The sequence below is a fragment of the Camelus ferus genome, chromosome 11 (assembly GCF_009834535.1).
Source record: "Camelus ferus isolate YT-003-E chromosome 11, BCGSAC_Cfer_1.0, whole genome shotgun sequence".
NCBI lineage: Eukaryota > Metazoa > Chordata > Mammalia > Artiodactyla > Camelidae > Camelus > Camelus ferus.
This window is the reverse complement of record NC_045706.1, coordinates 59681666-59704495: the sequence shown is the minus strand read 5'-3', so window position 1 is coordinate 59704495 and position 22830 is coordinate 59681666. Positions and strand designations below refer to the sequence as shown.

Sequence of the window (22830 nt, the reverse complement as noted above, 5' to 3'; positions counted from 1 at the left end):
TATTTTAGATTTTAATTAACACTAAAAATATTTGAAGCTGCAGTCATTTCCCTGATAATTTCACTTCCCTCCTTTACTCTTAGGAGACAAGCACTATCCTAAAGGTGGTTACAGCCTTCCTGTCTATGTATTTATACTTTCACCATAAATGTCTTTATTCATAAATAATATCGTTTCCCTGGATATAAATTTATATAAATGGCATATGTTGTATTATTACTTTACACCTTGCTTTAAAAAAAAACTCCTTATGTTTTACATACTTACCTGCGTTAATACGTTGAAAAAACAACAGCTCATTTTTATTGATGTTGAGTGTGTCAGGTATTGTTCTGTGACCTACTTCATCTTTATAAAACTCCTAAAAGGTAAATACTATTGTTTCTATTTTACAAAAGAGGAAACCCTGGCCCACAGGCTCATCATTTGTCCCCAGTCAGATGGCTGGCTAAGTGGTGAAGCTGTGACCAAACCCACAGGCTGAGGTCTGGAATCCCTGTTCTCGGCCACTGCTATTCTGTCAAGGAAATGATTTAAATGGTCCCTAGTGTTCCTGTTACGGATTTGCTACAACTTACTCTGACAGCCATATTTTAGTTATTTCCAAAAGTTTGTTAATACAGTGTTGTAAAAAACATTTCTATGCCTCTCTTGTGCACATATATAAGAATTTCTTGAACATATACATACTTTCAATGTTCATTTATCATCAAAATTACTCACCAAAGTGGAATAATTTGTACTTCTACCAAAAGTGTAATATCACAATTTACATTTCCCTACATTCTAATCCATAATTGGAACTGTCATATTTTTAGACTTTTGCCAAACTTATGGGTATGAAATAGTGACTTGTTTTCAATTTTTTTCCTATTTACTAGGAATTGTATTTTTTCACCATTTTTTTTTTCCTATGAACTGCTTATTCATACTTTTTGCACACTATTTAACTGGGGTGTTTCACCTTTTTTCTTATTGATTCACAATACTTCTTTATATAATGTGGATACTAAATCTTTGATAATTATGTTACAGAAGTCTTCCCTCAGTCTGTCACTGTTATACTCTATTTATGGTGTTTTATGCCAGCTTTTAATCAATCTTTTTTCCCTTTTGACATATACTTCTGTGTCTTGTTTAAGGCAAACCTTCCCAACTCTAATGTTATAAACACATTTTAAACGTTTTAAAATTTGATTCTCTCATTTAGTCCTTTAATCCATTTGGAATTTATATAATGAATGGTAATTAGAGAATATATCAAATTAGATTTGTTTTTACATAGATAGTCCAATATACTTAACCATTTTTGTAATTTTATTTTTAAAACTTCATAGGGGTAATTGACTCAAATGGTTTAAATCCAAAAGGCACAAAAGGGTATACAGTGAAAAATCTTCCTCCTGCCCCTATCCCTTAGTGATCCAGTTCATTTCCCTAGAAGGAACTTGGAACTGGAGTTGTTTCTGGTTTCTGGGATAATCTTCTGGAGACCATTAATATATACTCAAACAAAACATACACTCATTGGTGTTCATCTCCCCTGCCCTTTTACCTCCCAGAAATGGTAGTAAACCATACATTGTGTTCTGCATCTTGCTTTTTCACTTAGCAATATACACCCGGGGGATTACTCCACAGCAGTACGTAAGAGCCTCCTTTTCCTTTAATGGTTATACAGTATTCCATTGCATGGTGTTAGCCATTCCTTTACTGGTAGCATTTAGATTGTTTCTGGTCTTATTTCATACAAGGCTGAAATAAAAACATTTTCTGGCACATTTATAGTACAAATTACTAGACGTTAGAACTGAACTTGGAATTTTGAACTGGAAAGTTATACCAGTCAGTTACAATCCCCCCAGCACTTTATGAGCGCCCATTTTCCCCACCACTTTCATCCACACCCTGGTGCCCTAACACCATTAGGACTTCGTTTTTAATTTCACCAAGTTCTATATTCATCTATTTTTAGGTTATATAGTTCTTCAGGCTTAGTAATACAACAGCGGCTCTCATTTCATCTCTCCTCTTCTCACCCATTTTGTACATCTTAGAATGAAATATTCTCCACTTTTCTAAGCTGATTTGTTCAATGTTTACCTTATTACTTCTAAATAACGTGCTTATATTGACATTTTCAGTTTTTCAGTCTTAGGCTTTAACTACTGATTTCACACTGTGGAAGATGAGGAATTAACTCATCATTTAACATCCCTGCCCCTTCCCCAAACAGAAATACTTCCATCTTCACATCCTCCCAGTATAGCTACAGCATACTATTTGCTTACATCAATATTCACTGTTTGCATTTTTATGACTATGTAAACTATCCACACATGGATCTCACTGTTTCTTGCAAATCCTCTCACCTGCAGGTCACAGGCAGATCCATTACTTCTGGGAAAAGAGTAGAAGCAGATCCCTCTGCCTCTGGGGGGTGAGTAGGCAACACTTCCCTTACCCCCACCAGGCAAGACCCACTAATGCCGAGGAAGGGATGAAACTGAGAAAACCTCAATTTTAAGATCTAACAACGCAAATGCCTACCTAAGGTCAACAGACATCCCGTCCCCCCACTTCCCACTTCCCACTCATCGTGAGTAACATGAAACAGCAACCTCTGGGGCAGAGCAAAAGCACGGAGACACTCTGCTGTGGGGCAGGCACGCAGTGAAAGCTTGAGGTTAGCAGAAGCAGAGAAAAGCCCTTCCGCACCCAAACCCCACTCTAAGCACACTGTAACTTCAGTCCTTCACACCAAATGAATTTGAAACCTGTAATGCTCTGAAGACACAGACCAAACCCTAAACAGAGCCCAAGCCCAATTTAACTCCTGACTGACCCACTCCCCCACACTATCAGCCTAAGAGAAGAGGCACGCCCATTTTCAGGTGAGTATATATATTTTTTATCCTAGTCTGTTATTCTAAATATGATGTACAGCATTCAATCAAAAGTTATGAGGCATGTGAAAAGGCAAGGAAAAATAATCTACTGTCACGAGGCAAGGCAATCACTGGAACCTGCCTCAGAGAAGTCTCCTGTGTTGGAACTGTCAGACAGGTACTTTGAAAAATGTAAAACAATGTCAGAGACAAAGAATTCCTTTGACAGGCCCAAGTACACTGGACACAGCTGAGGGAAAAAGACTAGTAAACTTGAAAATAGGTGAGTATTACAACTAAAAAAGAAAGAGAAAGAAGAAAGAGAAAAATACAGTGAAGAATATAAGAGCTGTGAAACAGTAACAAATAACCTAAAATACGTGAATTAGAGTCTCAAAAGGAGAAGAGAGATAAACAGAAAATTTCTGAACAAACGGTAGACAATAATTTTGCAAAAATAGTGAAAAACATCAAAATACAGATTCAGTAGGCTCAGTGAACCCACCCCATGGGAGTAAGTACCCCATCTTTTCTAGAAACACACATATCCTAAATGTATTATAGTCAAATTGTTTAAAACCAAAGATAAAGGGGGAAAATCTTAAAAAAAAAAAAACTTTAATTTTTTTTGTTATTTTGGGGTGGGGTGGGGTGGTAATTGGATTTATTATTTTAGTTTTAGTAGAGGTACTGGGGACTGAACCATGCTAAGTATGTGCTCTACAACTTGAGCTATAACCTCCCTCTAAGGGAAAATCTTACAGGAAGCCATGAAAAAAAAACTACATACAGCATATCAAGATAAGAACTATGAAAGAAATCATGTAAGTCAGAAAACAGTGAAGTGACATCTCTGAGGAAAAGATGTCAACCTAGAATTCTACATCCAGTGAAAACGCCCTTGGAAAATGAAGGCAAAAGAGTTTTCAAACAAGCTGAGAGGAAGGACGGCTAGTGGACGTACACTGCAAGGAATTAAGTTACAGGAAGTTCTTCAGGCAGGAGGATTACATCAAATAAAAACCTGGACTTAAACAAATAAATGAAGAGTGCTGATTCATGACTTAAAAAAATGAATATAAAAGATTTTTTTTCTTTTTAATCATCTTAAAGCTGACTGGCAGCTCCTTTCTTTGAGTGTACAATGTTTATTATTTTTATTAAATGAGACATTACTTTGTAATATTTTTTGCTATAATTACTTTAATTTAAAAAATCATCCATTTTTAATGTTTAACTGCTGTGGGACCAAGAGTCCTCTAATGGTAGGCAGAATGATGGGCTGATTATAAAGCCAGAAATGAACTTTATATCTGATAAATTAATCTGTGATACTGCTTCCCAAGCAGACATTCTGGGCCAAGGGGAGGTTGGTGAACATCAACAAAATTCAGTGGGGATCCATGCACCAAGCATGGGGGACACACTGATTCACCATGTTTATCCTTAATAATTAAACAGAAAAGTGGTAATTTATCAGCTGGTCATCATCAGTATTAATGGACAGGTAATCTCTGCTTATCATTGAGATTTCTGCCCATTGGGAAAAACAAACTTTAGGCAAATGATTATAAATAAACAAATGATAGCAAACAAACAAAAAATGTACAGTAAAAGTAATACATGTTTTGGTGGTGGATCATGAGATCTAACCAGGTTTTTAAGGGTCAAAGAAATTACTTACAAAAGAGGATAGAAATTCCACATCAGAGGAAAGTACAAGGAACTGGCAGAACAGTACAGAAATAACAGCTCATCCAGAATGAAGGGAGGTAATGATTAGAGATGAGGTTTTAGAGAAGATATTAATTTTGAGGGTCACATTATCATGAATGTCAATTAGATTCAAGAAGAATAAATTTGCAAATTTATCTAGACTGGAAGAAAACATCAGAAAAAAAGTGAAACAAAATATTAACGAGATACATAAAAGAGACTAACCTTAATATGTGGAAAAATATACCCCTCTGTAACATTAATCTTACCTCTTTATGGCCTGCTATAGATAGCAATTTGTGTTTTGTTAAAGTTGAGCTAAATGTGAATGAATACCCTATATTACTAACCTTGTAAATCTGATCAATGATGGGTCTTCAAGGACAGGATGGTTTTACTGGGCAATTCTACAAAACATGCAAAGAATTTATACTGATCCTTCTTAAACTCTTCCAAAAGACTGAAGAGGAAGGAACATTCCCAAACTCATTCTACGAAGCCACCATCACCCTGATACCAAAACCAGACAAGGACACTACCAAAAAGAAAATTATAAGCCAATATTGTTGATGAACACAGATGTAAAAATTCTCAACAAAATATTAGCAAACAGAATCCAACAACACATAAAAAAGATCATACACCATGATCAAGCTGGATTCATCCCAGGGACACAAGGATGGTTCAACATATGCAAATCAATCAATGTGATACACTGCATCAACAACGAAAGGAGAAAAATCACATGATCATCTCAACAGATGCAGAAAAAACATCTGATAAAATTCAATACCCATTTATGATAAAAACTCTCTACCCAAGTGGGCATAGAGGGAACATATCTCAACACAATAAAAGCTATTTATGACAAACCCACAGCTAACATAATACTCAATCGTGAAAAGTTGAAAGCCTTCCCTCTAAAATCTGGAAGAAGACAAGGATGCCCACCCTCACCATTTCTATTCAACATAGTATCGGAAGTCCTAGCCATAGCAATTAGACAAGATGAAGAAATAAAAGGGATTCAAATTGGAGGAGAAAAGGTAAAACTATCATGTCATGTGGATGACATGATACTATATACAGAAAACCCTAAAAGCTCCACACAGAAACTACTAGAGCTGATAAAAGAATTCAGCAAGGTAGCAGGAAACAACACTTCCAGCCTTCCGTTAGAGAGATGATGGAAAGTCACGTGATTACTCAGAATAGGAGTAGGGATCCCAACATCTGTGGTACTTGGCTTCCAAAGTGGCCCACAAAGTTTCTCACCTCCTGGTATGCCTGTCCTTGTTTAATTCCCTTCTATAAAGCACTAGGGCTGAACTGTGTGACCAACAGAATATGGCAGAAGTGATGGTGTGACTTCTGAGTCTAGATCATAAACAGCATTGCAGCTTCCACCTTGGTCTCCTGGATCACTCACTCTGGGGGTAAACCCAGGCTTCATGCTGGGAGAACACTCAAGCAGCTCTGTGGAGAGGCTCACATCAGAAGAACTAAGTTCTCCTGCCAACATGCGAGCCTCAGAAGTGAGCTGTCTTAGAAGGGGGTCTACCAGCTACAGTCAAACGTTCAGGTATAAGTACGTATAGCCTCTGCTGACATCTGACTGCATGTCATGAAAGATCCTGAGCCACCCAGTCAAGTCACCCCTGAATTCCTGGCCCATAGAAACAGTGAGAGATAATAATGGCTGTTTCAAGCCACTAAGTTTGGAAGTGATTTCTTAATGCAGTATTGCATAACTAATATAGCATCTGACTTTCTAAAAATACTTTCAAGCAATCCTCCTGGCTTTACAGTCACCCTCAACTTTACTTCCAGAGGTAACTGGTACTGTTAATTCTTGAGCTTCTCAGGAAATTTTATAGTACAAATTGGGTGATTTTTGTTTTAATTTCTAGCCTTGGGATTCAGATTTTTTAGGTCTGCAAAGTCCCTACTCATTCATAAACTTTATAGATTCTAAAGCTTTTTTTCTTATCTTGTCTCCTTGTCCTAGTTGGACAAAAAAGTTAAAAACTCTTTAATGCTGTTTTAGTAGCGGCAACAAAAAGTAAATTAATATGCTTAATCTGCCTCTGTATCTAAAAGATCTATGATCAAATATTTGAAGCTTTGCCAGTATGGCAGGTGAAAAACAATCTCAGTATGATTTTAATCCATATTTTTCACATTATGAGTAGTCTTAAGTCATCTTTCAATTTTTCTCTTAAGAGCCATATATATTTCTTTTTAGAGAAACCATGTATTCATCTTTTTTTGCCCATTTTCCCACTGAATTGACATTTTTCTTTCTGATTTATAGAAGCTCTTTATATTTGAGAAATCAGCTCTTTTGTAATATAAGCTGCTGATATTTTTCACTGTTAGTCTGTCTTCTGATCATTTATGGTGGCTTCTGCCACATAGTAAAGTTTCATTTTATGTAGTTAATACTAGCAGTCTTTTTTTAAATTTTAAGGTGTGGAGTTTTTTTTGTTTTTGTTTTTTGCTTGTAAGTTTTGTGTCAGACTCAGAAAGGTCTTCCTGACTCTGGGATTATTTGTAAAAATCCTTCCAAGGTTTGTTCTAGTATTTTAATCATTTCATTTTATACCTATCTAGCTCCAAACTGGCTAAAATTTATTTCAGTGTAGGGAATGGATTCAACTTCATTTTTTTTTCCATAAAGCTATCCACTCCCAAATCCATTTACTGCGTAAGTCTACTTTCCCTCAGTGATCTGAAATGTCACCTTTATCACATACTAACTTTCTTCATACACTTGGGTTTACTTATGGGTCTAGTAACCTGTTCTGCTCATCTCTCTGTTTATTCATATGCCAGGACGATGTTTTATTATTGAAGTTTATGCCCTCCTCTGACAGCTCTTCTCTTCTAGCAACTGTCTTCTGAAATCATGACTAAATGCAAAAATTCTGAACCACCAAATAACTAAAGAATAACAAGATATATAGTTGATTTCTTGGGACAGGTTTTAAACATTTAAATATAAGAAGGTTCAATATTCTATAAATAAGAAAATCGTAAGTACTCATGAACATAACAAGAAGTATCACGTTGTGTCCAATTGACTGATTGGTAGTAAGGTCTTCTTTTCCCTTAAGAAAACTGTAATTTAGTTAATTACAGGAGATACAATCAGAGAATACAAGTTAATAGTTTCTGCATTACATTCAGTAGTCACTGGTTTCTGCCCACTGGCTTTAAGAACAGTTGTTTATATCTAATATTCAACGAAATATTTTGCATCAAAATAATTATCTTACTTGTAACAAAAGCAGCTGGAGAAGATGATCATAGCAATTATGCAGACAGCCATAGAAACGAGCAAAGCCAGCCATCGAATGCTGCCATCAAAAAATGGACCTGACAATGGAAATAGTAAAGTGAACACATTACCTTTCTATCACATCATAAGAGGAAAAAATAAGTTTGTAGTGTTAAAGTCTAGAAAGCTTGCTTACTGTTAAAACCAGAGGAAATATTTCACTGAGAACCATGATTGCACTTTTCTCGGCTAACCTACCTATAACAACAGGGGGCAGTGTAGGCTGCAAATACTGGTTACATAAGTTGGTCCGACAACATTCTATTGTCCGGCGTAGCTGGGCTTTTGGTGAATCCTAGAGGAAGAGTAATGATAAAATTAGAAATGATTTGATATACTAAACTGATAATTAACTTTTAAAATATTCATAAAATATAATCTCTAATTCAGTGAGTGAAAATGACCTACAAATTATATGTGTGAAAAAAATCATTGAAAAATTTGAATCTGTGGTGAAACAATGAAGACTCCAAAATATTTTTTCTCAAGGAGAATGTATGTATGTGGTTGGTATGTTAGATCACTATACTATTACTTAACGACAGATAAACAAAAGTTTATTAAGTATTTTTTATCAAAACTTTGGCATATCTTAAAGTACTACTATTCATCTGTTTTTAGTAAAAAAGTAATTAAAGTCATGAGATCTTTTCCTAAAAAATATGGGTATTGCATTTTATTAAAAAGATAAAGTAGTGGGGTAAATATGATCTCATAGTAGTACCAAGACTTAGATGAATGAGATTTAAGATCAGACTAAAAAGTTGAGGCTACCCTAGGCCAAAGAAATGACAAGTTAGAAAAAGGTAGTCAAGTAGGCGGAAGACACTGTTGAGTCTACATATAACTCTGCTGAAACTAATGAACCCAATAAGGAAGCAAGTCAAAGCGTATGTGGTGAGGGTAAGGGCAAAATATAGAAACAATATTCCTGAGAGTTTTAGAGACCAGCAACCAGGTATGTGTCCCTAACAGACCAGAAAATGAGCACAGGGAAAGACTGCAGTCATGGGAACTGACATCAACAATTATAGGTGAAGTTTTATTTGATTAAAAGTATAGTATTTGAGAAATTCTTAACTTGAATGCTGACATTTCAGCACTGCCTGGGAGAAGTGCCATTCTAGACCAAATTAGTAATGGAAAGAAATTGTCATTATAAAAGTAGGAAGAATATAAGCAGAATTCGACCACGTTATTCTTAAATATCAGAAAGGAGAAACCTGGGTATAATCAGGTATTACTTAAAAAGGTGACTATGAAAGTCCATAAGGGAATCAATATGGGATTCTATATGGGATTTGAGATCCTGTAAGAGAAGATAGGTCAAGAGTATTTAGAAACCTCCAAAAGCAGAAGTTTACATTTTAATTGAATTTTAAACTTTTTAACAGTTTCTATCTTTAAATAATCATAAAAAGAAAAAGAGAGACATCTGAGGAGTTACACAGGTGATTCTGAAAAAAATGACAGATCCAGAGAAAACTTACATGAAGGATGGAATGAAGAGTATGTAATTCAAGATGAATGAAAGAAGTATGAAGCATCCAAAAATAGTTCTAGGAAGGCTAAAGTTCAAAATGAGCTTAGCCTTGTAGAGGAGGAAATATAAAGAAAAATCAAGAAACGGTCTTTGGCAGTGCTAGAAGACCACCAAGCCATACATGCAGTATTGCTGACAAAACACCAGGTGATGGAGGACAAGGAAAACGTACACTTCCTTAACTCCCGTTTTGTTTTGGTCTTCTCTAGCAAGGATGGTAACAGGAATGAAGGCAAGGCAGATCAAACACCAGTACGTGAGACTGATATCCCAGAAGTATCCTACAATGTTTCTGTGTCCTGTCTGAGTTCATAACAGGAAGATGAGAGCACCTTGGAGAGGGCTGAAAGACAGGTACGATTCTAAGATTTTACAAATAAGGAGTGCTGGAAACTAGACAGCTAAACGTTATGTTACCTTTAAAGGGGAAAGAAAGACTGCCAACAACAGATTGGGGGCAGCACAGTATTATGAAATAGCAAGGGCTTTGGAATCAAATAGCTTAAATCCTAGCTTTGCCATTTATTAACTCTGTGACCCTGAGCAATGAACTTACTTCTCTCTGGGCTTTAGTTTCCCTCTGCTGTAAAATGAAGGATAAAAAGTATCTGCCTTATAAAAGGGAAACTAGGAGAAAATGAGGGAAAATATATGAGGCACCCAGCATATTGAATCAAAATGGCAAATGTTCAATAAATCAATTCTTCTTCCTCTAGTGAACGTGACACGGATCCCAGTCAAGATTCTAGAATAAGCCAAAAATGCTTGCAGCCTCCTGGAAGACTCAACGTGGCTTCACCGAGAATAAGTAACTTGAGAGAGTCACCTCCCATCTTTCTTACGTAGGTTAACTATACATCTGGGTAGGCAGAAGTTAAGTGTGTCTAGATTATGGAGCTGGGTGACACAACCTCTCCCGTTTCTGCACTCCCCACTCTCATGCTCTGCCCAAGTCCATTTGCGTCTCTGGATTTATGTGGGCAATAAAAGTCCCTGTGGGGAAAAAATTCACTTGGCATTCATGAAACAGGAGATTCTAACTTAAACTTATCTAGTCAGCGTGAATGGTGGGGGGGTTGCAGGGAGCAGGTGCATGAGGAAGGAACTGAAACCAAATTACAAGGAATGGCAGTGCGGCTTCTGAGAAATAATTCATCCTACAGGAAGAAACACAATAAGCTAGATTTAACAAGAGAGCCTGGACGGTGGGAGGGAATATCAAGGTCTAGGAGAAGCATGGTGATTATCACTTGAAACTATTTTGATCCAAACCTGGCAGTATGTGGAAGCACTGGAGGAAAAGGCTTAAGACAGTCGTACAAGACCTGTTCTGCTCAGGTTAGGTGCCCGGCAAGTGAAGGGTGATATGGAGCAAGACATACAGAAAATGAGAAAAGTGGTGGTCAGCGTTTTCTGCCTGTGTAACCCTTAAATGAATTCTGAAAAACAATGTATCCCCTCATGTATTTTAAGGCTGACACCTAAACTTTTTCATCATCAATAGCTGCAAAGAATGTACTGATAATTTGTTTTACTGCACATGATATTTTAAAATAAAATGGTTACATCACACTTAAATCTATTCAGCAGGATCTAAATAGTACAGAAATTCGATATCCATTATCATTATTTCAAAAAAAATGAACAAATGCTTCTTTAACAATTGAAATTTTTATAGCGTTCCTTTTTCTCCTTGAGCTCCTAATCCCTTTCCACATCTTCCACAATAATTATGCCCTAATGTACTATATCTTGATATGTAATTCTCCATATCAGAAATAAACACATATAAATGCATTCTGTTTCCTGTGATAGTATGTCTTAAGTCTTAAAAAATTATTCTGGTTTGATTTATCATCACAATTATTATCAGTAAAAAATTAATCAAAATAATATACAATAACTTTTATTAAAATACTAACATAAAATGAAAGTTTTATTGGAGAGGTCTGAGATGGATGGACTTTTCAAGGACTTCATAAATTCATGGACAATTACTGCTAGAATGAGAAAGTCTGGCATTAACTTTAAAGACCTTCCAATCATATGCTATAACTTCTATAGTGATCCTATTATGAAAAATTATTGTCGATATGGTCGAAAGTAAAAAAAATGAAAACTACCAGATATGCAAATATATTTGATAGCCCCATGTTCCCCACACTGATACTTAGATTTTGAACTATAACACTGTTTGGAAACTTGAGGATTTACACTCCGGGCCACTGATCTGGAAACTGTGAGAAGGGTGATTGTGAAAAGGAAGAAAGTAAAAGAGAAACTGCTTGAGAAGCTCTGGTCTCAGGAAGATCAATATTAAGCAACTGGACCTATGAAAGTTCTGGACCTGCAAACTGATTCCCTTAAAACTATCCATGTGCCTTTGGGATCCCTGTGTAAAGTAGGCTGTGTACACCCAGAGATATGTGTGTCCCACTTTAAAGCCTCCTCAGTTACATCGTCAATATAGTAAAAGCTAACGTTTACGACGTCAGCCCTTACTACGTGCCAGTATGCTAAATTAAACTCTTTGCATATAGGCTATCTCATTTGATCCTTACAAGAACTCCTTTCCTGATGAGAAAAACAACTTAAGAAAATAAAGCTCCTTGACCAAAGTTTCACAACTAGTAAAAGGCAGCATGTACATCTAAACACAGACTGTCAAGCTTAACAGCTAAATTATATTGGTAAGTTCATTTGGGACATACCTAGTTGAGGGGGCCTGCAAGACACTGGTTACTACTGCCAAGCTCAGTGCTATAACCATTGATAGCTCTTCAGTATTTTTAAGTGATTACAAAATGCACTGTATGTGCGGTTGATAAATATGCAAATAGCATGGAACTGGAAAAAACAAATTAGCATCCCCCAAATCGTGACAAGTTAGAGTGGGAGACTAATTTTAGTAGGATAAAATCTAACATAGACAAGTATGTGACAACTGTGTAACAAAACTCATTTCATTCCCATCTACTTATTCCTGTCAAGAAACCAACAGCACCAATAAAGGATGGAAACGATGTCGCTGAGCAGCAGCATGAGTGAAAGATCTGGGGATTTCTGCTGACAGGAAGCTCGGTATGTTTCAAGAAAACAGTGTGACAAACATCTAAACAAGATCTGGCTGTATTTGGAAAAAGGGAAAGGAGTTACTTATTCTTTGCCTTTTTTCTTTTTGGCCAGCCCACAGTCAATTCTGCATATTACACTGAGAAACTGAAGAGTAACTCTAAAGCTGATCATTCAAGGAAGAGCTGAAGTCCTTCTGAACTATCATTTTCATTGGGCAAAGACTAGAAGATACGGATAGAAAAGCAGGACAAAAAAAAAATTTCTTCACGTAGTAAAGGGCCATTATATTTAAGAAGAATTAGGCTTGTTCTCTATGGTCCAAAGACGCAGGAAGGAAGAGAGATCTGCATCACTTGAAGGAGAAGCTTTCTAAGGATACGGTCAGTTCATTACTACAGATGAAACAGGTGGGCTTCGGAGGTAATGAGCCCGACACTATGGGTGCAGCATACAGAAAACAGATGGGATGTAACGGTGTGTACTGGGGGGTTGGGTGGGGGGCAGAACCCAAACATTAGCTGAGAGGTTGAAACATATAACCTTTTAGGGTATCTACCAACCCTGAGAATTTTTTACTAATTTGAATAATTTTCAAAAATAGCTGAGACATAAATTTGTGAACGAACAGTTATCTCTGGAGCTGTTTTCAAAAACACTGGAAGGATCCTGTGGGGCAAAATTACTACACAGGATTTTGAAGGGATTAGGTTTATTAGTCAAAGCCATCAGGATGTTCATAAACTATTACTAATCCACTGATTCTTTTGTTGCTGCAGTTAAAGTTCCTCCACCAAGATCTCCTTACAAGGACTGAATGTCTCTAAGTTGTTTCAGAGAGATACAAAGGTTATGGCCCATCATCTTCAAGTCTTTTCAGTCAGTTTTATAATCTACAAATACATGTGACAGTATCATTTTTAACAGGCCTGACAATTTCAAAACAGAACGATTTAAAACTTTTTAAAAAGTAATCTGTAACTTCAATTGGCACAGTCATATTACTTGAAGGAAGAGCTAGGCTCCAATGCATTTGCTTACCAGAATACACAACAGTGTGCAGACCAGGCACACTTCTCCTTGGGGGACCGATGCTTTTCCTGTGGCTCCTCCCTTCTTTATTTCATAGGCCCTAAGTTGGATCTTACCTTGCACTGAAAGTCAGATCCTTCATATTTCATACACCCTGAAGCTAATGTGGTTTCTCCCTGGTCATCTTCTTCAATGATGGCGAAGCAATGCCCATTAGTTCTAAAAGAAAACACACACACAGACACAAAAAACAACTTCACATTAGAAAGTACTAATAAAATCTCAGCTTGAATGTGAGCAGGTGCTGATGGCTTTTAGTTCTGAATTAGAACTGCATTCACATGTAATTTATTGCCAAAATCATATGGGTTTTAAAGCAAATGAAAGTTGTCATGTCTGAACTAAGACCTGAAGGTCCAATAAGAACCTATGTCAAGCAGAAAAGGATTTCTATTAAACAAGTCCCCCAAATATAAAATACTATGTAATTTCTCTTTGCTAATCATAGTCATGTGATCACAGAAAGATGATTTGTAAAATTATATAAAGTGAATAATTTTTTTTTTTAAAGTTTTTTTGGGGGGTAATTAGGTTTATTGTTTTCAGAGGTGGTACTGGGGATTGAATGCAGGACATTGTGCATGCTAAGCATGTGCTCTACAACTTGAGCTATACCTTCCCCCTGTAAAGTAAATAATCTTAATGTTTAAAAATATATTTAAAAATAAGTTTGTCTCTTCTCACCCATAAGACTTTCAGTATTCCCATACTGCACACAATAATAAATAAACAGACTCAAGGACAAATAAAAGTATATTTGAGAAACTAGACTGAGGTCCTGAGAGGCACTTTTTAAAAAATATGATTAAATTTTATTCCATAAAATTGGAATACAGAAAGAAAAAAACAATATTCTTTATTGTCATGATATGTTGTTACCAATATGCATACTATCCAAACACAACTAATTAACATTTTCATCAATTTCTTCCCAGGCTCTGTGTGTGATGTATATGTTTGATTATGTGTTTCTCAATAGTCTAATCAAATTATCTAAATTTCTACAATCTTTATTTTTCCATCAAGTACCTAGTATCTTTCTATGTTCACATTCAATGTATAATCATCTCTGACTACTTTTAATTTTTTAAAATGTATATTTATTATTTATTTTTAAATTGAAGTACAGTCAATTACAATTTGTCAATTTCTGGTGTACAGCACAATGTCCCAGTCATGCATATACATACATATATTTGTTTTCACATATTTTTTTTCATTAAAGGTTATTACGAGATATTGAACATAGTTCCCTGTGCTATACAGAAGAAACTTTTTAAAAATCTGTTTTTCTAGTGGCTAACATTTGTAAATCTCAAAGTCCCAAATACAGCCCCTCTCCCACTACTTCTCCAGTAACCATAAGATTGTTTACTATGTATGCAAGTCTGTTTCTGTTTTGTAGGTGAGTTCATAGTGTCTTTGTTTTTAGATTCCACATATAAGTGATATATGGTATTTGTCTTTCTCTTTCTGGCTTACTTCACTTAGAATGACAATCTCTAGGGCCATCCATGTTGCTGCAAATGGCATTATTTTATTCTTTGTTATGGCTGACTAGTATTCCATTGTATAATTATACCACAGCTTCTTTATCTAGTCACTGATAGATACGACCAACTCCGTTTCCCTGATCTGCTGCTATTTCAGGACAAGCCCAGCCAATCACAAGTAACAACTTCTGCCTTTTGCCTGTAAAACCCTCCAGGGACCTGAGTGAGAACTACTGGCAGGAAAGTTCATCCATCAGGCCCCTCTCTTTTCAGACACGCCCCTTTAAAAAACTCCACCAATCAGCAATTACCCTTCAGCTCCCCTCATTTGCGTAAGAATCCATCAATCAGCTCCTACTTTCAGGCATAAAATAACCAAGTCTCTATCGAGAGAGCGGCCTCCAGTCTCACTGGAGACACCCTCTGCAGATTTCTCGAAAGAAACCTGACTCTGATGTTGAGCTGTCTCTCTGGTCCTTCCTTCTCTCTGATTCTAAGTCATCTGTTGATGGACATTTAGGTTGTTTCCATGTCTTGGCTATTGTATATAGTGCTGCTATGAACATTGGGGTGCATGTATCTTTTCACTTTAAAGTTCCCACCCAGAAGTGGAATTGCTGATCACATGGTAGGTCTATTTTCAGTGTTTTGAGGAATCTCCATACTGTTCTCCATAATGGCTGCACCAAGCTACATTCCTACCAGCAGTAGGAGGGTTCCCTTTTCTCCACACCCTCTCCAGCATTTATTTGTTCATGGACTTTTGAATGATGGCCATTCCAACTGGTGTGAGTTGATCTCATTGTAGTTTTGATTTGCACTTCTCTGATAATTAGTGATATTGAGCATCTTTTCATGTGCCTATGGGCCATCTGTATGTCTTCATCGGAGAATTGCTTGTTTAGGTCTTCAGCCCATTTTTTGATTGAATTGTTTGTTTTTCTGTTATTAAGTTGTATGAGCTGTTTATATATTCTGGAAATTAAGCCTTTGTCTGACTACTTTTTAAATGTTGGTATTTCCCAAGATTCTGTTTTTGACTCTATTTCTCTGCTTTCTATAATCTCCCACATCTTTCTCAAAAGAAGAGCCAACACCTAAACACTTACAAGTCACAAATCTGTATTTTTTCCTTCAGACTCACAAATATAACTATTAATCATTCAAGTGTTCATTAATTAATGAATTAATTAATTGATAATGAGTTTAATCTATTAAGATCTTAGTATGTGCTGGATGGTGTTCTGAGTACTAGGAATTTAATCAGGACAATGGTGGATGCAATGGAAGATGGTGAGAACCAAAGCAGGGACTGGAAAGGCATGAAAAGTCTACATTTTAAAGGTTCTAAAATGATACACGTAGGCCTTAGGACATTTATTCCCAATCTACATTAGGTACCCCTATTAACATAGCTTTGTGGCACTCTTGCTTATAACAGTCATCAGAGGTGCAGTTAATCTGTTATTGGAATGATTATTTTGTTTGGTATCTGTATTAGTTTTCAATTGCAGTTGTGACAAATTACCATACACTTAGGCTTAAAACAACTCAGAATTCCTATCTTATAGTTCTGTAGAAGTCCAACGTGAACCTCACTGAACTAAGATCAAGCTGCTGACAAGATGCCTTCCTTTCTGCCTGCATTTCCTTGCCTTTTCCTCTTCTAGAGCTGCCTGCTTTCCTTGGCCCATGGTTTCTTTCCTCAATCTTCAAAGCCACAACACAGGCCAAGTCCTTCTCACATTGCCAAGAGAGGTACTTTTTATTGAATATGATAGGGGAAAAAAGGGAAGAATTTCTGAATAGCTGAATTTTCAAGAAATTTACATAAATGTATTTGTATTTAATGAAATTTCATCATTTTGGTATTAGGATGCTGGAATCTTCCCCTATTATATTCATTAAAGCTTTAATGGATTGGAAAAAACTTCTAAAAGCTTTTTTGTGTTCCTACTTACTGTTCATATCAGTAAGTTAAAGACTTGCAGAATTATTCATTTTCTGTAATGAGACCATATTAAGTGTGGGGTGAAATTCTGTTAAACTTGTTAATTCGGTTTTACTCTGGGTTACTAAGCCACTAACAAATAGCCCACATATATCAGGCATGCACCTCAGATAAGTCTGCCGAAAAATCACTTGGTGACAATGTCGGGAACCCTCCCCTACAACAGATCACCCAGTCTGTCACAATACCAGCAGAGGATAAACAATAAATCTAAGACATGACGAACCATCATATAATTTCAGTGTTTTACATGTATACTTTTTTTGCTTTGTATCTGGTCACAATCAAAGAGCATAAAATTACTAGGAAAGTACAAACAAGTTGTTTATTACATCTTTGTAACAGGGAGACAATTAATTTGACTGAAGAGACTGAGTTACTCAGATTTTTTGGGAAGTCAACTCTTTAATGTCCTCAAAGAATATGGCATAGAATTACAAGATCATATGTAAATGTGTTAAATAGTTAACATAAAACTGAGCAGAAAAATTAAAGTAGTTATATGAATCAGATTTGGATTGGGGAGTTCACTTATAAGAAAATAACATAAAATTAAATATCACGATATCATTTTTAATATTTGTAAAATATTTCAACCAATTTAGAATTACAAGGTTTTAGGTAAATTTTCATTTTTTTTTGGTAATGTCTAAGTTTTCTACAATGAGCATCAATAGCTTTATGATAAAAAATTATTAAACAAGTGCAAAATGTTAAGACAAATGATTCCTTTCACCTCTTTTAAAAAGCTGTATTACAAAGTTACTCTAAGAAAATAACCATCAATCACTTAATAGTAATAAGGGTTCCTATATAAAGAACAAGAAGCTTTTGGTTTTAGAAAGATACCATACAAAGTTAAGGGAAAAATAAAACTTAGGCAATGTAAACAATTCTTAAAATAGCACTAAATGCAACCCTACTCTTATAACTTTAAGAAGGACTGCATGAAACACTTACATGCATGTGTTATTAACAGCATCGTCCGGGCAGTGGCCTGAGCAGTAGCACTTTAAAAAAGGCAAGGTATCCTCTGGTGCTAAGGTTACTCCATTTTCTGACTTTTTCTGGTCGGAGTCTGACTTCATCCCAGTACCATGGAGCATACTGTCTAGATTCTGCCCTGTATTCAAATGGGAAAAGTGTAAATAAACCATTTCTGAAAAGCTAATTGTTTCATTCCAATTTTCAGTGAGGAGAAATTTCTAAGCTTTCTTATCACAATAATTGCAGCAAAGATGTTTTTTAATTAAAAATAAATTTCATTCACAATTAATATTTATTAACAACCTAAAATGCATAGAAAAACTATCCCAAGTATTGTGGGTTATATGCAGACGGCTATGTCACAATTTAGCGCTAGTGAAAGACAAACAAGAGTGGTACACGGTAGGATGTGGTCAGAACTTCTAAGAAAGGAACAAAATGGAAAGCAATTTCAGGAAATGCTGAGACTGTTTCCAATCATTGAAAAATAGACAAATTATGGTTCTATTTTTAGATTCTTTAGTTCAAAACTTGTGACTGGCTTTAAAAAAAGTAAGTCTTTAATTTGTACCTCTATGTGGAAGTGAAGTTACTAAGCATCTTGCTCTGGATTTTAATTACTTAAGTAAGGGAACTGTGAGAGCACAGGGACTAATCATATTATCTGGTGCCTTTTATCTCAAGGTCATTGGTTCAAATCCAGACTATTCTGCCAGAGACTGAAGGTTACTGTAGGGCAGTGGTCAGCGTATGGAAACAACTGTGTTCTCGCATTGGAGTCCAGCAGCCTCGAATGACAGATGCTGTCATACCTGGTGCTGATTCTTTCAAGCTGAAAACAGAACAGAACTAAAACAATGTCTCAGTAATTCCTTCCTCCCTCTGAATCAGGTGAAATCAGCTAGGCTATTCCTTGTAGGGTTGCTCTCCAGGGAATAAAATATAGAGCCAAACAGGTATAAAATATTAAAAGACTTGTGCATGTATTTCATTATAAATGTTAAATGGTTCAAGGCACAATGTCAACTTAAAATTTACCTGTACTGGTGAGATGAACTACTTAAAAAAGAAAAATAACACATATACACACATTGAATGTACTGTTAAATAAGTTTTACTGATTCCATGCCTTAAATTTTAATAATCTTCACTTAATCCTCTAAATTGCTACAAAACTTAAAGACTTCCTCTATGTTAAGAACATCAATCGTTAAAAAAAAAAGAGGAGGGGAGGTTTAGGAAGGGAAGAAATCCACTGGGATAGAAATGAGGAGATCTGGACTCTGGTCTACTATGTCCCTCCACTGTCTGGCTAGCTGGATGGTCATGAACAAGCCATGTCACTTCTCAAAGCCTCATTTACTCAATGAGACTGTAGGACTAGAGCACATCTGAAGTCTCTTAAACAGCTTTAAAATCCTATTACAGTAACAGAAAGAAGCATCAATTTAACTATGGAGAATAAATGGCAAATAATACAGGCACACAATTGGTTTTTTCAAAAATCTAATGATACCTAGAAAAAGCAGTACAGTGTGCCAGAAATAACACTGAGAAGTCAGGGGTTCAATTTCCGAGTATCTCCACTGGTAAGTTACACTCTGAACCTCAGTTCTCTCTCTATAAAAAATGGTGATAATAAAAAAAAAGAAAAAATGGTGATAACAACTCCTGCTCAAGTCAAGAGGTTATATATAGATCAAATTAATATATAACAAAGGGCTTAAATATAAAAGTGTACAAATGAAGATATTACGAATAACAAGGACCACACTAAAAGATAACAAATACCTGGAAAATTCAAGGTTATATGATGTTAATACACATAACTTTCTAGAATACTGTTTGAATTCAGCAGATAAAAATATTTTAATTATAATAATTTACATCTGGGGTTTATATTATCTCAAATATTTAATTAACAAAACACTAATTAGAAGCCAACTATGTGCAAGGCAAGTTATGAATGCCGAAAACTTATCGGTCCTTGAGAAACTTGAAAGGAGGCAAAGGTGTGTGTGTGGAGGGTATAAGCACACGAAAAAACCCAGTTCAATATAATACAAAGATGTTATGTAAGCAAAGGAAGGAGCCAATAACACACACTCTCATCCTACGGTGTCAGAAGCAAAGAAACCTGAGCTACACTATAAGGTTGTAACATTTCACTAAGTAGAGGCGTGAATACAAAGAAAAACAGCAACAGCCTCTCTGCACTCTTCTCCCTAGGTGACAGCACCTATTTCCACAGTTTAAATCAATCCCTTTGTTGATAGTTCCTAGATTTATCCCTTCACCCTTGACTTGCTTAAGTATCTCAAAATTCACTCATCTAAAATAGAATGTGTGATTTTTCTCCTTAAACCTGGTCCTCCCAAGGTCTTTGGCTCAATCTCCAAGATACACCTCACCTTTTTTTTCATTTTGGTCCAACTGCACTGCTACTACTTGGATCCATCATATTATGTCACTTCCAAGATAAGAATCTCCACACCAATCTGCCTACTTCTGTAATTTTGGCCGCTCCAATCTATTTCCCACACAGCAGCCAGAGTAAACCTAAACCTGATCCTGTCACTGCCTGGCTTAAAACTGATTAGTAACCTCATATACACTCAGAATAAAATCCAACCTTCTTCACTAGGCCTATGGAGGCCCAGCAGGATTTGGACCCTGTGTACCACTCCATCATCAACTCACAGCACCTCCTTTGTATCATGCCCACACATACTGGCCTTGTGTCAGTTCCTAGAATGCGACAATCTCTTTCTACCCACAAGTCCTGTGTTTACAAAGCATGAAATAAGAAGACCTGGGGTGGGCTGGAGCTTCAGGTTGTATGTTTCAAAAGAAAAGCTCAAAAAATATTTAACAGCCTACATGCTCAAGTGTAACAAAGTAGAAAACAAAATATATAAAAATATAAAGACATACAGCTGAAAGACACATGTGACTACACATCCATATAGAATACAGGCACATTCACACCATGCTCCTTTGTCACTGATGACAATCTTTGGCATCAATGATTTTATATTATTAGATTTTTTTATTCCTGGCTAAATAATTTTTCCTACTTTCCCAATAATCTCTTGGCTTCCTTTGTATAAAGCAGAGGAAATCCCTCCCCCTCCTCCCGCCAAGACAGAATGTCTAAATAGGGATCAGAAAGCAAAACGTAGGAGAGCTGCAGAGACCAATGGGATGTCAATGTCTTGCATCTACAAGGTTACCAGTAAAAGTAGTTTTCCTTAATCCACGTGCTATGGAGCAATGACCACTGAAGGCTGTTTCCAAGTCTTCCTTCCTCTGAATGGGAGTTTTACAATACTTAGCCGATTTTTTCTTCATCACTGAATATTGGGAATGTTGGGCACCAATAATTTCTCTTTTAGCCATACACTACTGGACCATGAAGAGGCACACCTGGACCGGACAGAGAAGGCCACATACTATGCAGAGGTCCCGGATTACCAGCTGACTGCTCTAAGTGGACAGCACTTGAGGTTATATATCCCTTTGAGGAGGAACTGAAAGCTTCATAACATGAACACTTTTAGTATATGCATGTAAGAAAGGGTATGTATGATGTTAGGTAAAAACTGTGGTGCCTGGCAACAGATACTGTTAGTTCTTTTCCCCTTTATCTTGCTAGAAATACACACACATATATACAGTTTTTTTTAAGTTTAAGTGTTTGCCCCTCCCCCCTGTATTCAGGGAAGTACAGCCTTACCCCTAGAAACATTTTTTAAAATCTAATTTCTGTCTAATCCGACAATTTTAGTTCCATTCCCTTCCCCCACCACTGCTTACATAAGAGCATACAATAAATTCTGGCCAATAAGATTAGATGAAAGTCTAGAGGTAGGTAGGGGAGATGCATGAGGAAAGATCTCTTGGCCAATTAAAAAGACACACAAGAGACATTCATCTCTCTTCTTGTACTGAATATTGTCAACTTTAAGTTATTATCTGCATGTGATGTCTGGCCCCTCAGCAGCCACACTGTGGCTGTGAAGTGAACTAACCTATACTAAACTGACGTGTGGAAGACAGCACAGTTGAAAAAGAAAAATACCTTGTTGTGTGATATTACATTTTCTTTACTATTTAAGCTATCTTGAAGTGGGTTTGGTTACTTATAGCTGAAAGCATCCTAATTAACAGAAGAAATAAATTCTGTTCCAGATCTTTTTCGTTCCCCAGTGGCTATCAATCCTCCGTCCCCATCTTCCTAGCTATCTAAACTCTAATTTTGTCTGGGGGGACAATGTGTATAATCCTAGGCAATGGATTTAGATTAATCTAAACAGAATGTGACAATGTTGTCTTCCAGTTTTCTATTAGCCCTGGAAACTGTCTCAGTTTACACCCTCCCTTCCAAAAAAGATAAAATCTGCTGGTGGGAGGTGGGTTTAGTTTCTGGGGACACTTCTGCTTTCCTATATTAGGTCTAGTTGAGGCCAGTGCTGACCTTTCCCAATTTTTCCTTCCTCCAATGCAGATAATAGCAGCCATTTTGGAACCATGAGGGAAAAACCAAGAAAGTTACAGAGATACCAACCTTTGCACTACTCAACTACTGAATGAACAACAGCAAATATCCACCATTATGTCAGAAGATATATCTGTTTTTTAAAGTCACTGCTTATTGAGTAATCAGTTACATAAAGCTAAAATCAATT

The 22830-nt window shown here is 36.3% G+C and overlaps 1 protein-coding gene across 1 annotated transcript in view; it reads right to left on the bottom strand.

Moving 5' to 3' along the window:
• Positions 1-22830, bottom strand: part of BMPR1A (bone morphogenetic protein receptor type 1A) — a 128624-nt gene that overhangs the window by 14271 nt on the left and 91523 nt on the right. The window contains exons 4-7 of the mRNA XM_032491632.1: positions 18116-18278; positions 13708-13810; positions 8143-8239; positions 7883-7982 (exon numbers count right to left, since the gene is read on the bottom strand). Coding sequence (XP_032347523.1) covers positions 7883-7982; positions 8143-8239; positions 13708-13810; positions 18116-18278 — 463 coding nt within the window. The remainder of the gene's footprint in view (positions 1-7882; positions 7983-8142; positions 8240-13707; positions 13811-18115; positions 18279-22830) is intronic.